The following is a 22,429-nucleotide window of genomic DNA, read 5'->3' on the forward strand; positions in this document are numbered from 1 at the left end:
TTATATAAAGTTTGGGGGCCAAATGACTATTTTATAAACTACCAAACAATCAGAAAAAAGCCCCAAACGGCTACTTTTTAAATATGGACGTAGGGCTGTTTTTTTTATTTTTATTTTTTTTAAATTATAGTCGTTAGGCCCGCTGGTCCCGGACCAGGCCCGCCAGCCGGTCCGGGGCTAACCAGTCCCGGGCTCGTGGGCTTAACATGGAAGACCAGCCCGCCTCGGGCTTTAAGGCACCGTTAGGACCGGCCCACCAGGCCCGTTAGGCCCGCAGGCCCGGTCCGATCCGGTTCAGGACCGACCCACAGTGCAGCATTAGTATCGTTTAATAAATAACAAATATGATAGTGTTACGAAGCCAAATTTGAAGGAAGGTCTTTGAAATTAGAGTATCATTTATGTTATTTATCATTAATCAAGTTAGGCCCACACCGATTGAATTTTGGCGGTTCCCTCCATTTGTTTTCCACCAGTCTTCGTTACAAATTTGAAAGCACCACTCACACAACACCTACTGCCTCTTTCTCCAGAAGCTTCTCCTTCCTCACATCAATGGCCGGTGCTTCCAACCCCAAAACCCTAAACAAAACCCTTCTTCTTTCACAATCCCAATCCTTACACTCAGCTCTCGTGGACGATGACGATTTTCAAGATCCATCTCCTTCTCAGCTCCGATTGCCAAAACCCACCTCAACAATTCACTCCCGTAAGCCTCTTGCACCTTATAATAAGAATAATAATAATACTGCCAGTGCTCGCCCTTCCAAGAAGCCAAAACAGCATCCACTACACGGCGGCAAGGAGAACTTAATTGTTGTTGGAAAGTGTGCTGAGGATTCGGATTCGGGTCATAGATTGGATAATTCTCGTCCTACCAAGAATCCAAAACAACAACCACTAATTTCCGAGAAATCGGAGTCCGAGTTTGAGGATTTGGATCTGTGTCATGGATTGGATAGCATAGAATCGACTATAGATTGTTGTTCTAGGGCCCAAAGAACGGAGAATGAGAAAGAATTAAAGAAGGGTTACTTGTTTAAGTCGATAGAGGCGAGGTTGCTCAATTCAGATGGCGGATTTGAAGAGAGAAAGGAGGAATCGGAGGAGTGCTCTGAGCTTGATTTGCTGCTCAAATTATGCGGCGAGGAGGAGGATGAAGGAGATGGTGTAGAGTCTTTTGGCTTAGAGGATGAATATGGTCTCCTTTGTTGCCCCCTTTGTGGAGCTGATATTTCAGATTTGAGTGGTGACATGCGAGAGGTTCACACTAATGAGTGCCTTGACAATGAGGAGACTCCAGCTCATGTAAGATGCTCTTTGTCTAATCCTCATTTACCACTGTATGATCTTTGTTACTTAAAGGTATAAAATTTTCATAAAATTTGGGCCTAATTCAACACCTAAAAATATAAATGTATTTCCACATCGTTGTTTCAGTTGCATTTCCCATTTTTTTGTCTCTAGTTCAAGTGTCACTGCTGCCGTTATAGTTCATCAGTGACGTTACCAGTGTTTCCTGATTTTTAATGAAGATATGGGAAGTTAAACTTGGTTTACCTAAGTTGGAATTTGTTGATCATCTTGCAGGTGGTTACTGCCAATAATGATGTATCTTTTCAGTGTCCTGGGCAAGTGCTTAATGATTCCCCATGTCAATCTCCTAAAGAGGTTATCCGTGTATCACCTGTTGTGGAATGGTTACGAAATCTTGGACTTGCTAAATATGAAGAAATCTTTGTTCGGGAGGAGATTGATTGGGACGCTTTAAAATCCCTGACAGAAGAGGTTTACTTATTGTTCTTCATTTTTAATATACTTGTGCTCACTATAAAATGAACGATATCTCTAAAGTCACGGCAACACAAAAGGAAGTATAAGTTTTATGTTTTTGTTGGCTGTTACTGGCGGAGTTCTTTGCTTTGGAAAGTGCGCTTGTGCCGTGAGGGTGGTTGCGTCCAGCTTTTTGTACCAAAAAAGAAAAAAAAGATTACGTCCAGCTTTTATGCACAAATGCACCTGTAATCTTTACGTGGCTATTATTCATGGTTATCTTTAAAGACTCTGTTGTAAGCATAAAATTTTAAACACGGATTGGGCTGATTAAAATGCTTTAGAGCATACTAAAGTTTGAAACAATTTGATGTGTTTATGTCCCTAGGTAATATGTGAAGGGCAATTATTTCTCTAATTGGCTATATGGCACCAAAGGTGGGATATTCAAGGGCAGGGTGAGGGCATGGCTTCAAGGATTCTCCTTCATATGTTTTCCCTTCTAGAAAATGGTGCAGCCTTTGCCTCCTTTAAATGCACCCCCGAGACACATGAAAGAAAAATGTATATGACAACCATCGATCTCATTGTCTGTTTCTCATTACCAGTTTTGAACTACAAATTCTTATTTGGAGTTGGCCGTTGGAGGTTCAGAACAAGGCTGGAACAGTGAGAACTGAAACCAAAAGTAGTCTTGAAGAATCATTTACAAGATAACTGAAGTGACAACTCCCTGGTTATTATTGTTTGAGTACTGCCGGAGCTTCTCTTTAAATTCTTGTGCCCAAAAGAATTTGTTTTAGGTTCAAGCCAAAAAAGATAATGGTAAAAGTAAGACTTGAATTTTCTTCCCTAGAGGGAAAATACCTGGCAAATTCACATACCTTATAAATCAAGACTTGTTTCTCTGCCATGTATTCATGGAACATACTTCTCATGGTGATTTATGTGCAAAAGCAATTAGTACATTTTACTTTCCTTCAAACTAAATCCATTCCAAATTGGACTTGTAAAGGGAGGCTTTGCTGAGTTGCGCTTGCTATTTCCACTGTTATCTTATTTATGTGATTTGGTGACCAAAATATTCAAGCTGTTTATTTCAGTTGGTGCTCAAACTACTTCCCGTTGGTTGTATTTTTGCCCATCTAATACCACTATTTCAAGTTATGTTGCAGGATTTATTTGGCATTGGTGTCACTGCTCTTGGTCCGAGGAAAAAGATTATTAACTCTATTTTGGAGCTAAGAAAGGAAACTGCCGTGGAAAAAGTAGCTCGGCGAGATGCGACAAAAGTTGTACATGATGATGCCTGTACTAAACCAAGCAAGTTGATAACAGATTATTTTATTGGTTCTGTTTCGGAAAGAAAGAGAGTTTGTGCTACTGGTAGGGCACAAATGGAGGTTGGAAGAACGTGTTCAGATGCTTCCCATAAGAGAATTCAGAAGAAAAATCCAGCCAAGAGTGCAAAATCTAAAGATATTCCCGTGTGGTGTTCTGTACCAGGAACACCATTCCGAGTGGTAAATACCCTAAATAAATAACCTACTTACATGGACTTTTGTATCATCTCAGTTCTTGGAAAAATTGCATAATTTACTATTCAACAGCATCCGTTTTGCCAATTTTAAGTTGGATGCTGAAAATGCACATATGTTACTGGAAGCTCTCCATAGTATACACACATTTATTTGGATCTCATATAGTGGAGAGTACAGTTCTGATTCAAAGCAATGCCAATGCATATTTTATACTGTATTAGTGGCTAAACTAGTTGTATGATTTCCTGCATCTTAATGCTTGTGAATTTGGTTATTGCTAATGAAAATTGTTGCAGTATGTCAATAGAGGACCGGGCTTTTATTCAACTGCTAGGATGTAAACTTGTTATTCTTTACCTCAACTTTGATATAAATTGCGAAAAGTGTCTTGTTTACATCATTGCAGGATGCTTTCAAGTACTTGAGAAGAGATTGTTCTCATTGGTTCCTCAGCCACTTCCATTTAGATCGTAAGACCTCTTCTGTTAACCATTTTTTCGAATGTTTATAGCTGAACCAGTACAAATAGAAACAACGAAAATAGCATCAACTTGCAGGCCAGTCTCCTTTAACTCTGCTTGTAGGGACATTTCCAAAAGTGTGTTCACTTTCCTTTAAAGGATCAAAAAAGGTTGCTGAACCTTCTTTTGATTCTCTATGATATAACATCTCTGCAGTCCAAATGCACAAAGGTCCATTTTTCTCTTCCTGCAACAAATGCTAAATAATTAACATTTTCGGCTCTTCTCTTAATAACAGTGTTAAGTTCTACAATAAAAATAAGATGGAGGCAATAATTGGTTTGACTTTGACCCTCTAATGAGATTTTAGAGCTTTCACGTATTTGCTTGCAGAAGTCTTAAAGTACACTGTCAGTTGATTGAGTAATTACATGTTTAACAATTAGAGAGAAGCACATTTACTTTTGAAGGTGTTGGTTTATGTTTAGTCAACAATGGCATGTCAATTGGAAGAGTTGGTGGAAAGAGTTGGTGTGGATGCTAGGAGGAAGCTTCCTCCTTTGATGTCACCCATGACATCAAGAGGAGGTCTTTACCTCTATAAATAGATGCACTCCTTCATTTGTAGAAACCATCCCAAAAATAATACAATACATTGTAGTGAGTAGAGAGTTAAGAGAGAAATTCTCTTAAGTGTAATTGAGAACTCTCCCCTTCCTTTGTTAATATTAAAAAGGCAACTGTTCTCTGGTGGACGTAGGATTATTTTGATCCGAACCACGTTAAATCTTGTGTTCTTTCTTTTACGTTTCCGCTAACAATTGGTATCAGAGCAACAAGATTCTTTAACGATCCAAGGAGGAAGAACAAGCAAAGATGAGTTCCATGAAGTTTGAAATTGATAGATTCAGTGGACGCAACAACTTCAATATCTGGAAGATCCAGATGATGGCGTTACTGCGGAGGGAAGGTTCAATCCATGCTATTGACGGAAAGTATCCTAAGGATATATCAACTCCCGACAAGGAGAAGATTGAAGGGGATGCATTGAGTGCAATCCAACTATCCCTTGCACCTAACGTGCTTTGTGAAGTGAGTACGGGTACCGAAGAGACGGCCAAACAGTTATGGGAAAAGCTAGAAGGGCTATACCAAGACCGATCAGTGACAACAAGGATGTTGTTACAACGGTGTCTTCACACATTTAATATGGGGTCAGGTACTTCGTTACAAGATCATTTAGATGCGTTCAATAAACTTGTCATGGACTTACAAATTGCAGGAATTAAAAAGGAGGAGGAGACGCTTGCATGTGCTTTGCTATTTTCATTGACTTCAGGATATCGTGATATTGAGAATTCAATGATGTATAGCAAGGAGCCTATCAAGCTTGAGAAAGTGCGGCAGACACTTAACTCTAGTGATGTGCGGAGGCACATTGAAGGAGATAGAGATGACCAGACAAGTGGGCTCTTTGTGAGAGGCCAGACTAGCCAACAGGGAAAGAGCAAATCAAAGCACAGATCAAAGTCTCGTGTGAACAAGAAGAATACAGAGTGTTGGGGTTGTGGCAAGAAGGGGCACTTTGAACGAGACTGCCCAATGTTAAAGTCCTAGGAAAAGGCGAGTGCATCCACAGTTGAACAAGTACACGATTTTGATAATGATTATGTACTAACAACATCGTGTAATAATAATAGTAGTTATGAAAACAAATGGGTGTTAGACTCTGCTTGTACTCTGCATATGACATTCCGAAAAGACTGGTTTAGCAGCTATGAGAAAAGTGGAGGAACCGTGGTAATGGGCAATAATGCAACTTGTGCAATAGTTGGCATTGACTCAGTTCGGGTTCGCTGCCATGATGGAGTCGTGAGGACTATTACACAAGTCCGTCATGTTCCTGATCTGAAGAAGAATTTGATCTCCCTGAGTACTCTAGATGAACAAGGCTACAGGTACATGAGCGAAGCAGGAACTATAAAGGTGACTAAAGGTTCTTTAGTCATGCTGAAAGGCAAGCTGGAGAACGGCCTTTACACATTGGCCGGAAGCACCATTGTTGGCTCTACAAATGCATCTATCGTGCAGTTATCTAATGATGACAAGGCAAAACTATGGCACATGAGATTGGGTCATATGAGCGCACGTGGACTGGAGATGTTGAGCAATCGTAACCTTTTGGAAGGTGAGAAGATCAGCACACTTGACTTCTGTGAGCACTGCGTTCTAGGGAAGCAAAAGAAGGTCAGCTTCAGCACTGGCAAACACAAGACGAGAGGAGTGCTAGACTACCTCCATTCAGATTTATGGGGTCCATCTAAACTTCCATCGAAGGGCAAAAAGAGGTATCTTATCACTTTTATTGATGATTTCTCACGAAAGGTTTGGGTGCATTTTTGAAGGCAAAAAGTGATGCTTTTGAAGCATTTAAAGAGTGGAAGATTTTGGTTGAAAATCAAATGGAGCGGAAAATCAAGTATCTTCGCACAGACAATGGCTTGGAGTTTTGCAATGAAGAGTTTAATGAATTCTGCAAGGTTCATGGGATCTCAAGACATAGGACTGTCAGGCATACCCCACAGCAGAATGAAGTTGCCGAGAGAATGAACAGAACTCTTCTTAAAAAGGCTCGTTGTATGCTTCTACAAGCAAAATGTCCAAAGTATTTTGGGCTGAAGCAGTTCACACTGTTGCTCATATTGTCAATCGATCTCCAGCATCGGCAATTGACTTTAAGACTCCGAATAAGGTATGGTCAGGTGAACCCTCTAACTATTCATACTTACGAGTATTTGGGTGTCCACCTTATTATCACGTTAATGAAGGAAAGCTTGAACCAAGGGCTAAGAAGGCCATATTCGTAGGGTATGTGGATGGAGTAAAAGGGTACAAACTTTGGTGTTTGTCTTTACTCAAATTTATAGTTAGTAGAGATGTCACCTTTGATGAATCCTCTATACTTGATCCCCGTAAAGTTTTCGTGGAGTTTTCAGGAAATAAGAACGACGAGCAGGTGGAGCTTCCGGTGGAGCTTGCCAAGGAAAAGGATCAAGAGACTCAGGTTAAAGATGAGTCAGAAGATGTAGACCTTGAAGAACTTGCTGTCAATGAACCATACACAATTGCAAATGGGAGGGAGAAGAGGCAGACACGAGAACCGGAACGCCTTATAGATCAAGCAAACTTGATTGCATATGCGTTCGTAGCTGCACAAGAAGAGATTAAGGATCTGGAGCCCTCCTCGTATATTGAAGCAACTTCTTGCAAGGATGCTGTACAATGGCGGTTAGCCATGACTGAAGAGATGGAGTCTCTTCACAAGAATCAGACATGGGTTTTAGTGAAAAGACAAAAGGGGAAGAGGACAGTTGGATGCAAGTGGGTCTACCGAAAGAAAGAGGGAATTCCTGAAATGGAAGATGCTAGGTTCAAGGCGAGATTGGTTGCAAAAGGATTCAGTCAGAAGGAGGGAATTGACTACAATGAGATTTTCTCTCCAGTCGTGAAGCATAGCTCAATTCGCGTGCTACTAGCATTGGTTGCCCAATTTGATTTGGAGCTTCAACAACTTGATGTCAAAACTGCTTTCTTACACGGTGATCTAGAAGAGACAATCTATATGGATCAGCCTGAAGGTTTCCTAGCTGAGGGAAAAGAAGATCACGTATGCCAACTAAAGAAGTCTTTGTATGATTTGAAGCAATCCCCTAGACAGTGATACAAGAGGTTTGATGCATTCATGACTACACATAAATTCTCAATGAGTGCATTTGATAGCTGTGTGTATCACAAGAAGATGTCTGAGATAAATGCTTTGAAGAAACTGTTGAGTAAGGAATTTGACATGAAGGATTTAGGAGCTGCAAAGAAAATCCTTGGTATGGAGATTTCAAGAGAAGACGATGTTGTACATCTTTTTCAGAAGAGGTATATTGAAAAGGTTCTCAAGAGATTCAATATGCATACGTGCAAGCCTGTAAGTACACCATTAGCTCCTCATTTTAAACTTTCAGAGTTACAAATGCCTCAGTCCGAGGATGAGGTGGAGCATATGTCAAAGATTCCTTATGCCAGTGCAGTTGGTAGCATTATGTATGCTATGGTATGCACACGTCCAGATATTGCTCAATCTGTAAGTGTGGTAAGTAGATACATGTCCAGCTCAGGAAAGAGGCGTTGGGAAACTGTCAAGTGGATATTGAGATATCTCAAAGGAGCTTCTGGTGTTGGTCTGACCTTTCAAAAAAGTGGTGGAGGTATTTCAATTCTCGGTTATGTAGATTCTGACTATGCAGGAGATCTTGACAGAAGAAGGTCCACAACTGGATACATCTTTACCCTCGTTGGCAGTGCCGTTAGTTGGAAGTCGACTCTGCGGTCGATTGCCCGCTTTGTCTACGACAGAAGCAGAATACATGGCAGCAGCGGAGGCGGTGAAGGAAGCTATCTGGTTGAAATGTTTAGTAGCGGAATTGAGTTTGGTTCAGCTGGAATCAACTCTTAGATGTGATAGTCAGAGTGCAATTCATCTAATGAAAAATCAGAGATTTCATAAGCGCACTAAACACATTGATGTCAGATTTCATTTTATTCGAGATGTTGTTGAAGAGGGAACTATCAAGGTCGTGAAGGTTATCACAGACGATAATGCTGCAGATATGTTGACCAAGATAGTCCCACTCACTAAGTTTGCACACTGCAACGACTTGGCGGGGGTGTGCATCAACTGATGCAACTTCGAAGAGAACAATTGTTAGGTGGAGGTGGTATGTTCAACAATGGTTTGATTCTTCTTGTTTCTTACAACGGGGTTGCCCAGTAAGCTTAGAAGTTTTGGCCAGAGTTGTTCACACGCACGCTCGAAACGCAAACCAAGGTGGAGATTGAAGGTGTTGGTTTATGTTTAGTCAACAATGGCATGCCAATTGGAAGAGTTGGTGGAAAGAGTTGGTGTGGATGCTAGGAGGAAGCTTCCTCCTTTGATGTCACCCATGACATCAAGAGGAGGTAGTTTGATGTCACCAATGACATCAAGGGGAGGTCTTTACCTCTATAAATAGATGCACTCCTTCATTTGTAGAAACCATCCCAAAAATAATACAACACATTGTAGTGAGTAGAGAATTAAGAGAGAAATTCTCTTAAGTGTAATTGGGAACTCTCCCTTTCCTTTGTTAATATTAAAAAGACAACTGTTCTCTGGTGGACGTAGGATTATTTTGATCCGAACCACGTTAAATCTTGTGTTCTTTCTTTTACGTTTCCGCTAACAATTTTCATGTGCTTGTCAATAAAATGAAGTTGTCAAGGTTGCGTTATCTTCATTTTCGTGTATGCTTATTCTCCATGTTCATGTTAAGGGCATGCTGTACTAAATTATTTGCCGGTTTTCCCAATGGTTACCGCATATAAATCTATATTTCTTTACAAAATTGGATTACCTTTTTAATTCTTCTTGTAGAATTTCCTCTTCTATCATGAAAGTCAATTGATAACTTTTTGTATCTTAGTTATAAGAGTTATTTCAGGATGTTACATTTGTAATGAGGATATCATCATGTAGATATTAATCTGCATTAAGTCCTGTCTTGATTGATTGCTGGAATGGCATTAATTGAGAACTGTTAGAATGCATCCTTATATGTGTATATGATAGTCTAGTTTGACGCTTCTGTTATCAGCAATTGGTTATCAGTCTAGCTTTGAATTTTGTTGTCCTATACCTCTGTAGATTATCAAGGCCTTACTAAGTCCTTCTGTCATGGAAAAATTTATTGTTCCTCAATTACGGCAAAGCTTGTTAATCTGAAGATTGGAATCCCATGGGACAAGATACAAGTTTTACCCATCAACCAGAAGATCAACATCGCAGGGATTGATGTCATATGCTTTGATGCAAACCATTGCCCGGGTTCCCTAATAATCCTTTTTGAGCCACCCAATGGTAAGGTGTGGTACAAATTGGTTTGCCCTATGCTTTTCCTGAGTTCTAGATTGATTGTTCTTGTGAGGATATCTTGTTTGTTTCATGCAATAGGCTGTCCTACACACGGGGGATTTCCGATTTTGTGAAGAAATGACAAGGAATTCAATCTTGCAGACTTGTGGTGTCCACACTCTGATCCTAGATACAACATACTGTGACCCTCAGGTATTTTAGATTGATAGTTCATTCATTGTTAATTTGTTATGAAGTCAAATAACCTACCAATAATTATGTGCTTGCTTATGTGGTGACACTTCCTATTTTGTAATGGTACAGAATGTTCCTCCCCTACAAATAGTAATATCGCATTAAACTTTCACATATTTCTAAAATTTGTATTCATTATAAATTCTTCTTCTCGAGCCGAGAGTCTTTTGGAAACAACCTCTCTACCTCCCCAGGGTAGGGGTAAGGTCTGCGTACATATTACCCTCCCCAGACCTCACTTGTGGGATTCCACTGGTTGGTTGTTGTTGTAATATTCTTTATAAATTCAATTCTAGCAGGAATGTGATATTTTAACTTTTTCTTATGTTCATATGAATATAATACACAGGTCAAACCAAATTTGAACTTAAGCCTAGTCGATCTTGGTTGCTTAAAATGGGACAAAAGGGAGTAGCAATTATTAGTATTATCATGCTAACTATGACATAGTTAAAATGGACATATATTAGTTATAGGAAGTTAAATGGATATATGTTAGTTATAGGAAGTTACTATTAACTTGTAGAATATCAAGTATTTGAATGCCAAATATATTGATTCATGGTATTTTAATAGTTAATAGGTCTAACACATGCTGCTTTTTTGGGTGTGTTCTGGCTATCAGTTAAGGTACAACTATTTAAGTGTACATGGTACAAGCTCTATTTTCTCTGGACCAATTACAGAAAGCAGTCATATTAACAAAAATCCCCTTGAATATTGGGTACTCTTTCTTTATGGCTTGAGAAGCAGATACTGCCAAACTCTTGTTTATACAGTTAGATACATTTCAGTGTTTTAACAGCATGTTTCCTTAAATACTTCAAATGCTCTAAGAGTTTTCTTACCTTGCAGTATGACTTTCCAAAACAGGAGGCTGTTATTCAATTTGTTATAGAATCAATACAAGCTGAAACTTTCAACTCAAAGACCTTGTTTCTCATTGGTAGCTATACTATAGGTAGACTTCATATCTGAGTTTTTGCATTGCTTGGTAATATTATGACCAAAAGCTCAAAACCTACCTAGTATCGCATGTCAAGTGCTTTCATCTGAAGGCTTTTCTCATGGTTTCTGCACTAATTGGTTCAGGAAAAGAGAGGTTGTTTGTTGAGGTTGCTCGTGCTCTTCAGAAGAAAGTCTATATCACTGCATCGAAGTTACGCATTTTGGAGTGTTTGGGTTTTCCTCAAGAAGATATGCAGTTTTTCACATTAAATGAGCAGGAAAGCCAAATTCATGTTGTGCCTATGTGGACACTGGCTAGCTTCAAAAGATTGAAGTATGTTTCTAATCAGTATGCGGTAAGTTTTTTGATGTCCAAGTGTTTTGTGATGATTCCAAATTCTGATGCAGCCCCAATCTGATGCTTTAAGTATATTGGAGATGGGAAAAAAGTTGGTTTTGATCTTTTCAAATAGTAATAGTGCTTATATTTAGGAGGAGTGAGTATATGATATTAATAAAAATATATAATTGACTTTCTATCCTCACAAGGTAGGGGTAAGGTCTGCGTACACACTACCCTCCCTAGACCCCACGGTGTGGGATAATACTGGGTATGTTGTTGTTGTATATAAATGACTTTGTATGATTATTATGCCTGCAGGCTGTGTGTTTCCATCTTTGATCAGTTCAATAGATTGGCTAAATTTATTTGGATAATACTTAACTTTTGCAATCCCAATAGTGCCAGTCGAGCTACAATTGTTGGAGGGATAAAAAATAGTAGTACATAAAATCTCAATAAAAAGAATTTGTATTCAATTGAATAATTCTCTGCAAACAATCAAACATACAATTTAAATGGTATAACACCTGCTACCCCCCCCACAAAAAAAAAAAAAAGGAAAGAAAAACAATAAATGAATAATTACAAATTTTGATATGGTGCCTTTAACTCACAGAATGAAATCCCTCAGAATTATGTTTTGTGCTGAAGAAGGACCTTCTGGAAACATGTTGAACATGAAAGATGAAGACTTAATAGTATGGAGGAGGTGGTGATGAGGAAGGAATTGAGGATGATTGATAATAGTAAGAAGGTGATGGTGAAGGAGGAGGGGGCGAATTATAGTAGTAAGATGGTGGAGGAGGAGATGATGATTTCGTGTAATAGTCATTCTTTGGCAAAGATGGCACCTTGTATTCCTGTCTAGGCATTAAGGGAACCTTATAGTAGTTATCTTTTGGAATAGATGGCACCTTCTTGTAGTTATCCTTTGGAATTGATGGTTTCTTGTAGTAGTCATTCTTTGGCAAAAATGGCGCCTTGTATTCCTGTTTAGGCATTGAGGGTACCTTGTAGTAGTTATCTTTTGGAAGAGACGAAACCTTCTTGTAGTTATATTTTGGAGTTGATGGTTGCTTGTAATAATCATTCTTTGGCAAAGATGGTCCCTTGTATTCATGTTTAGGCATTGAGGGTACCTTGTAGTAATCTTTTGGAAGAGATGGCAACTTCTTGTAGTTATTTTTTGGAACGGATGATTTCTTGTAGTAGTCATTCTTTGGAAAAGATGGCACATTGTATTCTTGTTTAGGCATTGAGGGTGTCTTGTAGTAGTTATCATTTGGAAGAGATGGCACCTTCTTGTAGTTATCTTTTGTTGCTGATGTTTTCTTGTAATAGTCATTCTTTGGTAAAGATGGTGCCTTGTATTCCTGTTTAGGCATTGAGGGTACCTTGTAGTAATTTTTTGGAAGAGATGGCACCTTGTAGTTATTTTTTGGAACGGATGGTTTCTTGTAGTACTCATTCTTTGGAAAAGATGGCACATTGTATTCTTGTTTAGGTTTTGAGGGTGTCTTGTAGTAGTTATCATTTGTAAGATATGGCACCTTCTTGTAGTTATCTTTTGGAACTGATGGTTTGTTGTAGTAGCCATTATTTGGCAAAGATGGTACTTTGTATTCCTGCTTAGGCATTGAGCGTACGTTGTAGTGGTTCTTGGACACTTGTGGCACTTCATAATTGTCTTGTGATAGTGGCTGGATATGATAGTTGTCACTTTTGGTTACTGTGCTTAGTACTTTGTTGTATGTTGAAACTGGTGATTTATAAGAATCGGATGAATATGCCATAGTGCAAGTTGCAATCAAGAAAAGTGCCAAAGCAGAAGCAAATTGAGGCCATTGCTTCTTTATTTGGCTCCCCATTGAGAATATTTGGATTCTAAGGCTGACTGGATAGATTTATTTTTCTGTGTATTTGAGAATGGAGTAACTAGGAGGTTATATAGCCTAAACTAAGAAGGTGACTTGATGATTTGGATGCTTAAAATAATCCAAATTCATATGAGATTTTGCCATGTTTTGGTTAATGCCGTTCCACTAAGGTCTTGAGATAATGGGGAGCCATGATCAAATCGCAACTTTGCTTGATTCACTTACATTAAAAAAATTAAAAAATCCAGACCATGTAATTTTTACTTGGTTAATCCAAATTCGGACGAACCCGGTAATTTTTACTTAGACCATGTATTTTTATTAGGAAATTCATTAAATATGTATAAATATGCAATTGCGAACCCAATAATTAAGACGAGCTATGAGTTCGATGACAAGTTCAAAATACTTAAACTTTAAATCCTGGCTTCGTCTCTGCTCATAAGTTGTCTTCTTCACTTCAACTTGCTCTCTGTTCTAGACTACAAATATGTCAGGTTCGTTGACATCATTTTGGTGCTTTCTCGGTGTTGTTGGGTTCTCTCTGCAAGACCCAGGAGAGTTATCTAGCCAAATGTTTGCACAAAATTCTAGAGCTAAATTCTTTCACTGGTACACCTCTGTTAGTCTTGATTGCGCTCATTCAAACCCTTTAGCCATTCTTTAAGTTTTTTCAGTATTTATGTTTAACTTCGTCTCCTCATTCCTATACGCCGTAATCCCATGCACTTAATAAAGGGTAGCTCGGTGCACGAAGCATCCTGCATTCACGCAGGGTCCGGGGAGGGCCGCGTAGGTAGCCTACCCTAAGAAGCATCCCATGCACCCTAGAATATTATATTTTTCTCTTTATAGTTGCTTACTTTGTTTTAATTAATATGATTTTCCATTTTGGGCCGTTTCAAAATGTTTGACACCATTCTATTAAATTATACACACTAAAACTTTGATGTGCTGTTTGCTCTCTTTTCAACCACTATGTTAATATTCTCTTTCCTCATCATTAACAAATTATGTAAGTTGATTAAAATAGCAGACACTGACATAAAATAAATCGGAGGAAGTATAAGTTATTGCTTTAGCATTTCTCTTGGATGACTTTCGTCTTTCTTTTACTTAGAACGCTAATCAACAGTAAGATGGACTACTTCTTGGTAAACTTTTTGTGTACTTGTGTCATTTTTCTACCAAAACTGAAATTTTCCTGGCTGCTTCTTAAATCTACACTAGCTTTGTCATTGACCTCAGGAAATAAAGTGTTGACTACTAAAGCCTTTGGTACTTACAATGTGCCTTATCCATTACATTTTACGGGGAACTCTCCAACCAATAAGTTTCTGCATCACCATATACAGAAACTATGGCTCAATGATTTTAACTTGTTAAGTGTTTGATTTATGTATTGATCCAAATTTGAGTGGTGATGTAACAGTTTGTTACTTCTCCAGGGACGGTATAGTCTTATTGTTGCTTTCTCTCCCACTGGTTGGTCATTTGGTAAAGGAAAGAAGAAGTCAACTGGAAGCAGGTGGCAGCAGGGTACTATCATCAGGTTATTGTCTACTTAACTTTGTTTATGAGTCAAAGTAGCTACATATGTAATTATAATTGAGTCAATGTACTAGATCAATGGATGACATTTAACTACTGAACCAACATGTGTTTGTTCCGATTAGCATGGGTTAAACACAACTGATTGATGAAAACATCATTTGTTTTGCTCTCAGGTATGAAGTACCGTACAGCGAACACAGCAGCTTTTCAGAACTCAAAGAGTTCGTTAAGTTTGTATCTCCTGTTAACATCATCCCTAGTGTAAATAATCATGGACCTGAATCCAGCAACGCAATGGTCTCGTGCCTCTTGGACTGATCTATTCAGCACGAAATGGCAGTAATTTTCTGCATTTTTCCTGTTGTAGCAATTTGAGATTGCATTTGGTACTGTGCAATATAGTTTTCCAAGATGTTATACCATTTTCTGGCCAGTCCATTGTAGCTTGGACAATGTAACTGCTGATGTTTTGTTCCAAAGCATGTATATTCTTTACATGATGCAATACTAATTAGTATATTCAGTTCAAGGGTGTACGGAAATGCAAAAGAACACGAGAAGATAAATCAAGAGCAATTACCTCCAACTCCACTTTCAGGCCCTCAAGCTGAAATTTTTGCATACACATAAACCTCATATCAAGCACCTGTCTCTGGGAGTTATACCTTGAAGAGCACCTCAAAGTTACACATCAGAGCAGGCATGCAGCAATCCCTTACCTTATGTTGGAAATTCCTTAAGTAGGAGAACATGTAACCAAACCCTAACATAATTTTTGATTTTGTCTCATTGTTAATTTATCTCATTCTTCCTATCCTTTATTCTTGTTCCATCATCTTCATGTGTGTTTTTGTAAGTTGTCCGGGTTTCCTTTAAGTTACTTGAATCTCATGATTTATGTTCTATCACAAACTGTAGCCGCTGTTTGTGTCCCACTTATAATGGTGTATTTATAGATAATTAGTTGTGTTTAGGGGCGAATGAGCATCCTTTATGTTAGACTACCCAATGTTTTTTTCCAACAATATTTAAAACTGCACATCGTGATTAGAGTATTAAGATCATCCATCTCAGAACATAATAAATACTACAGTACTATACAACGGCTCATATTATTGTATCTATTTTGGGTAACTCTTCCAACCATATTCATTAAGTGAAGTCAGATGGCAGGTCAACGGTAGGGTGGTCGTCGCAACTTGCATTACATACGTCTCTTTTCTCAACCATATGACTATTGCTGATATATCCTTTTGGATTTTCAACTGCAGTCTGTTCTTTTGCTGTGAAATTACGATTTGCTAAAATTCAAAGTCAAAGGGCTTATGTTATGTATTCATCAACTAGTTTATTTATTTATTCATTTTATCCATCAACTGCTCCGGCATGCATTTATATTTCGAACAGAAAAACAAAAAAGAGGGGCCGGCATTCTAACCCCACATCTAATTTAAACTATATTAATATTAGGAAGTTAGGCATGATAAAGGTTGAAAAGACAGCAATATTTATTATCAGCTACAACCTAAATGCCCATATTTGTTCTTTTTCTTGCTTTGAGCTGCTAAAGCTAAAGGAGGCAACGGAAGTTTATACAACTCAGAGAAGATAGGCAATGGATAAGCTTCACTTTTCACAACTTATTTTATAACCAAATGATGAAAAAAAACAAAACAGAAGTTTAAACAAGATAGGAAGAGATGCACCAGCTAGTGTAAGAATGCATAAGCTTTGCTTTTTAACTAGGAGTAGCTTGAATCCGATGATAAACTAATAGTTTGTTTGGCCAAGCTGCAAAAATCAGCTTATTTTGAGTAGTGTTTTTTCTTTCTCAAGTGTTTTTTTCAAAAGTATTTTTGGTGAATTTGTGTTTGGCAAACTTATTTGAAAAACACTTTTAGCAACAATTAGTGTTTTGCCAAGCTTTTAAAAACTGCTTTTAAAAGAGTATTTTTAGAGACAAGCTATTTTTTCCTGCTTCTCCAAAACTGTTTTTGCTTCTACTCAAAAATACTTTTATTTTCTCTAAAAGCTTGGCCAAACATTTCAAAAAAAAAAAAAAATACTTTTTTTTTTGCTTGGAAAAGCTTGGCCAAACAGGGCTATAAGTTAGCTTAGGATACGACTTAGGAAAGTTGTAAGGAAGCTTGTAAATAAAAGTAATAAGAAATGCTTAAAAGAACTAAATTGGAATGAAGATAATTTGTTTTGATTTGTTCTTCTGATTGATTGGATAATGTCTATATCTTTTATAAAACAAGGTCATGTTAATCATGTCCCAATTTTATCTTTATAATCTATTCACGATTCAACGGACACTGAATTAGTAAATAGCTTGTTTGACTACCACACTTCATCTCGAGTCAACGTTCGAACATCTAACATAGGACTGATCAAATGACATATTTATGTTTTTATTTTCATTAGGAGTCTTCTAGAATATCAACTGATGGAACAATTATCCTCGAGACAAGATGACAAACCAAGTCAATGAAATAAAAGTTTACGATAAAAAAGGAAAAAATAACAAGAAAGAAAATTAATTAGGTGGCCCTTGTTCCTGACATAGTGTAAATCTATAGAATGAGGGAAGATATGTCATTAAATAAAATCTAAAAATTCAAAACGCGTAGACGATGAATATTGACTTAGTTTAAACAAACTGTGTTCATTTCGGGTAGTTGGGCTGCTATTAGCTACATAGTGAAGAATTAAATATCATTCTGAATACTCAAGCGAGAAAAATTAGTGAATGTAGCTTCGTATTGTTTGTTACAAGAAATAGTAACACTCGTGGGAAAATCTTCTAAAATGGCTATGCTCCAACGAGGCAGGATCTCCACGGAGGGGGTTCAAAAAAATATTTTTTTAGCTAGTGAGAATTGAACCCATGACCTTAGGTAAATTTTGAATCCCCTTGACCATTAAACTACACTTTTGGATTGTGTTAAGGGTGTTCACAATTTAAAATATAGAAATAAAAAACAGATTTTGCCTTATATATACAGTGTAATTTTTCGGCAAAGGGTGAACACCCTTGCGCCCCTAAATCCGCCCCTGGCTCCAACACACAGAGGCTTAAGTAGGCATCAATTTTTATTTTCCTATTTCTCTGAAAATTAAAATAACCACTGAAATCGAAAGTGGAGTTGGATAATTGAGGAAGTTATTCATAAGGTCGAAGATGTTGTTAAATCTTAGTTAATGTGTCGTTAATCTAGGTAAGAAAAGGTGTAAGCAAAAGAGAGAACCAAAAAAAAACAGAAGAATTTATTTTGTGAAAAGAAAAAAGATGATGTGCTTATAATTTAACAAAATTCTCAAAGCCCCCCCAATTGCTGATGAATGTCGGAAGAGAAACAACCCATATGTGAGTTATGGTATGTTAGTTGGTTTATATGTTAAAAAGTAGAGTAAATATCTCCTTACCCTTTTATTTAGGTTTGGGAACTCTAATATTATTTTTCTTCTTCTAATTGTATTAACAAAATTCTACGTGTACCCTTGACAGACGATTCTATAAGTATTGCAATGTCTACTTTATTAGGTATTTAATTTTCCCTGATCTTTTTATCATATTTGGTTTCTCTTTCTCTTAGAAGGAAAAAAATATTTATCATAATTGATTTTTTATTTTTAATTTTTTTTTTATAAATCTCTCATATTTGGCTAGTCTTTTTCTTGGAGGAAAATATTGTGAATTTTCATAAATTGAGAATCCTTTATTCTCTTTTAGTAGCATTCGCAATATAATGGAGAGAGTCTAATTTAGGGGGAAAGTTACAAGTGCTCTCGATATTTGAGAGTTTTATTTATTGAGAGTCTTGTCTGTACCTCTTCGTTTGTTTGTACTCTTTTTTGTATAGTGGATTTAGGTCAATTGATCGAATTATATTAAATATTTGTGTATCTCTCGAAATATTTCTCTTTTTTCTATATAATTTATTCTCGTTGAAGGTATCTTCTGTTAGCTTTCGCATGATACTTGATTATTTCGATCATAACAAGTGGTATCTGAGCGATGTTGAAGACATGTTTAAGGCGAGTTCAGTTTAGCCACAACCTATTTGATGATAATGAAGATTTTAGTGTGAGAAATTTGACAATTTGGAGACAAAGACTTTGTGGTACAGATTTGGAGATGCAACCTTTTGAATGTTATGTGAAAAATGTGAATCAAGTTTATTTTGTTCGAAATTTCAAGCAAAGGGAGAGAATTATTAGGTGTTTGCCCTATTTTTTTTTTACTACATTTGATTTTTATTTTTCTTAAAGGAAGGACAACATATTTACCATAAATAATTTTTTCTGTACTTAAAGAAAATTATAAATTTCTTATATTTGGCTAGTGTTTTTTTCTTGAAGGAAAAAGTTTTGGACTTCTATAAATTGAAAATCCTTCTTTTTCATTTAGTAACCTATGCAATGTAGTCATAATGTGTTTGGGGGTCTTCTTTTGGGGAAATTTTTTTGAGACAAGTGTTATTATGTCCCTTGTATGTGCCTTTTTGTGAGGTTGTTTTCTCAATATTTTGTACTCTTTTTTATATAGTGGATTTCTCATCTCTGCCTATAGATATAGGTCAACTGATCGAACCACATTAATATTTGTGTTACATTTCGCATTTTTGTACGTTAAAAGTTTCATCTTCGGTCAACTGACGTAGAATCGGGGATGAGATCATCTTGACGTTAACATACTTACGCTATTTATAGCAAGCGATAAATAAGTGTTATGAAGGATAAATGGGTACACAGATTAAAGAAAAAGAGTTTCGTTGAAAGTGGCCAATTTGGAAAATACGGGTCACGCGATAATACCCGATAATTATAAACTAGTACCATGCAAGGTACCATATGACCACGGTAGTATAATATATAACGTATATATGAAGTATTTTGAAAATAAATAGAATTTTAAGTAATTTGTGGTAATTTTTAAATTATGTGAGTAATTGATTAATTACCGGATAACATAACATTACCCGATTAACTAATAAGTGGATAAAAAAATTAATAAATTATCCCACCCCCACCCCACGTGGCAAGAAGCCACAAGATTTGAAATGACTAAGAATTCATTTTGCTAGATGGCTTGTCATAACATAAGTCTTATCCATAGCATTTAGTGGAAATGCCTTGAAAAGGCTTCAAAAACAATAATCTGCCCTTGGTATTAATGCCAAGGACGTTGGAAAGCAGAAACACAATCTCAAACAACTAAAGCTTCATTTCAAGCCATTTTGTGCAAATAAAATTCAACTCCTTAGGAAATTTTGATTGAAATTTCAAAAGCAACAACAATTTACATTGTATTATGTATTGAGACAAAAATGTGAAAACAAACAATAGCAAGAACATTTTCTTGCTTGGTTCATACATTGTAATGCCAAGAGCAGAAGCTTAATTCCGTCCAAATTTTGCGGTTCCAAAAGAGTACGGTGCAATCCTCGCCAAGAATATTATACGACTTTTTTCCTACTCCAGGTATGTTAAGGCTAAGCTCTTCTTTCATTTGGCATGATCTCGTCATTATATTCATATCCCAGAATTTACGCATATTTTGCTAGTCTTGCAAATTGCGTATATTTTCCTAGTATTGTAAGTTATAATATTCACCTTATCGGGACTTCATATTCATTTGAGTATTTCATTCTTCCAGTCAAGAGAGCGGAGAGTTAAATATATAGTATTAAAAGTATTTTCATTACCATCGAGCTATAATCGATGGGCAGACCTCTATTGGGTAACCTCTGATCAGATGGTAAGGTATATGACGATCCTACTGTGGCCGAGCGCATATGAGCGAGCCCAGTTGGTCGAGATACAGAGCCTAGTATGACCGAGCGGTTATGAGCGAGCCTACTACGGCAAGGCAGATATATATATGTATACCGAGCCTTATAGGTCCGGACAGCTATTTTACTTACTATATTGAGAGAGTTGAGTCAGTATCAGCAGGTAAGCATATCTTCAGATTATCTTTGACTTCCAGCTACTTGCAGTTATTATATTATGAGTTCATATTTTAGACGCATGCTTAGGGGTGTTTGACAGGTAAGACTCAGGCGCCCGTCGCGGCCCATCGGTTTGGGTCGTGACAAAAGTGGTATCAGAGCAGTTCTGTCCTAGGGTTGTCTACAGACTGTGTCTAGTAGAAGTCTTGTTTATGGGTGTGTCGTGCACCACACTTATAAACAGGAGGCTACAGGACATATAGGATGTTATTCTCTCTTTTTATCTCAAGATCGTGCAATACAAGAATTCTTGTTCCTAACGATACGTTATATTTTCACTAATGCCTCCAAAGAGTACGGCCGCCCAGAAGGGAAAGTCCATGGCTGGTGAGACTACTAGTAGAGCACTACGAGTTACCAGGGCTCGGGGAAAATCTCATGGTGAGGTTCCATCTCAGACTTCACATACCCCGCCTTTTCCAGAAGAGTTTCGAAGGGCACCAGCTCCAGCACCCACCCCTATACATTCAGCACCTCAGCAGGATACGCCGGGTCAGGAGAGGAGATGCTGTTCAACTATTGACCCGATTAGTAGCCGCACAGGCTCGGCGTCAGGAAGCGGGTATTGGTCATGCAGATAGGTCCGTGAGCGCGAGGGTTCGTGACTTTATTAATTTAAACCCTCCAGTATTCACTGGAGCAGACCCGAATGAGGACCCTCAGGTATTTATTGATAGAGTACAGAGGACGTTACGGGTAATGAAGGCCACTGAGACTGAGTCAGTTGAGCTAGCTTCTTATAGACTCCGAGATGTTGCAGTTAATTGGTACGAGTCTTGGGAATTGTACAGAGGTGAGAATGCCCCTCCAGCGGTATGGCAGGAGTTTACAGAAGCTTTTTGTCATTATCTGCCACCAGAGCTTAGGCGAGCCAGAGTTGATAGGTTCTTGACCCTTCGACAGGGAAACATGAGTGTTCGGGAGTACTTCCTTCAGTTTGATTCGTTGTCTAGGTATGCTCCCACTATTGTATCTAAGATGGAGGATCGGATTCACCGGTTCGTGATGAGATTAGAGCCTTACTTGCTTAACGATTGTATGTCGGTTTCACTTCATCCAGACATGGCTATTTCTTGTATTCAGGCGTACGCTCAGGGTGTAGAGGAGCGTAAATAGAAACAGAGGGCCGATCGTGAGCATGATAGGGCCCAGAATAAAAGAGCGAGGTCTTCGGGTCCTTCTGGTGAATTTCGAGATGGTCAGAGGCAGCAGTACTTGAGATATCCATCCCAGCCCTCGGCTAGCGCGCCCCTCAGTTTGGAGGAAAGAGATTTGATCGTTCTACATATTCAAGGCCTGGTTAGAATTTTAGGGCATCAGGTTCTCAGTATAGGGGTGAGTCAAATCAGATGAAGCCACCCTTGCCACGATGTACTCAATGTGGTAAGCAGCATACCGGGCAGTGCCGTATGGGACTAGATATTTGTTATACTTGTGGTTATCCGGGCCACATTATGAGGGATTGTCCAATGAGAGATGAAGCCAGCATAGCTCAGCCAGCAAGATCTGTGGCTGGATCGTCATCATCAGTACGCCCCCCTAGGCAAAGTCCCCAAGCACCAATGAGTCGTGGTAGAGGCAGAGACGGAGCATCTAGCTCAAGCAGCCCTCAGAACCGCATTTATGCATTGGCAGGACGACAAGACCAAGAGTCATCGCCTAATGTTGTTACAGGTATATTATCAGTCTCCTCCTACGATGTATATGCACTAATTGATC

At 38.1% G+C, this 22,429-nt stretch overlaps 2 protein-coding genes across 3 annotated transcripts; one reads left to right on the top strand and one right to left on the bottom strand.

Annotated features, from left to right (window-relative positions):
- Window positions 1-369: 369 nt before the first annotated feature.
- On the top strand, window positions 370-15,507 carry LOC107817206 (uncharacterized). Of its 2 annotated transcripts, XM_075251406.1 has the most exons (10): window positions 370-1,308; window positions 1,591-1,788; window positions 2,949-3,296; window positions 3,721-3,784; window positions 9,510-9,727; window positions 9,816-9,929; window positions 10,827-10,932; window positions 11,064-11,275; window positions 14,588-14,691; window positions 14,867-15,507. In XM_075251406.1, the coding sequence occupies exons 1-10, from the start codon at window positions 556-558 to the stop codon at window positions 15,009-15,011; spliced, it is 2,262 nt and encodes a 753-aa protein (XP_075107507.1). In that variant the 5' UTR covers window positions 370-555; the 3' UTR covers window positions 15,012-15,507. The 2 variants fall into 2 exon arrangements, 1 of the variants encoding a protein (XP_075107507.1); XR_012708524.1 differs by lacking the exon at window positions 10,827-10,932 and having other exon boundaries at window positions 400-1,308.
- LOC107817205 (uncharacterized) lies at window positions 11,715-13,373 on the bottom strand. The gene has a single exon (XM_016642993.2). It carries the CDS (start codon window positions 13,128-13,130, stop codon window positions 11,955-11,957), a length of 1,176 nt encoding a protein of 391 aa, XP_016498479.1. The 5' UTR covers window positions 13,131-13,373; the 3' UTR covers window positions 11,715-11,954.
- Window positions 15,508-22,429: the final 6,922 nt, after the last annotated feature.

This window comes from Nicotiana tabacum, chromosome 1 (assembly GCF_000715075.1).
Source record: "Nicotiana tabacum cultivar K326 chromosome 1, ASM71507v2, whole genome shotgun sequence".
Taxonomy (NCBI): Eukaryota; Viridiplantae; Streptophyta; class Magnoliopsida; order Solanales; family Solanaceae; genus Nicotiana; species Nicotiana tabacum.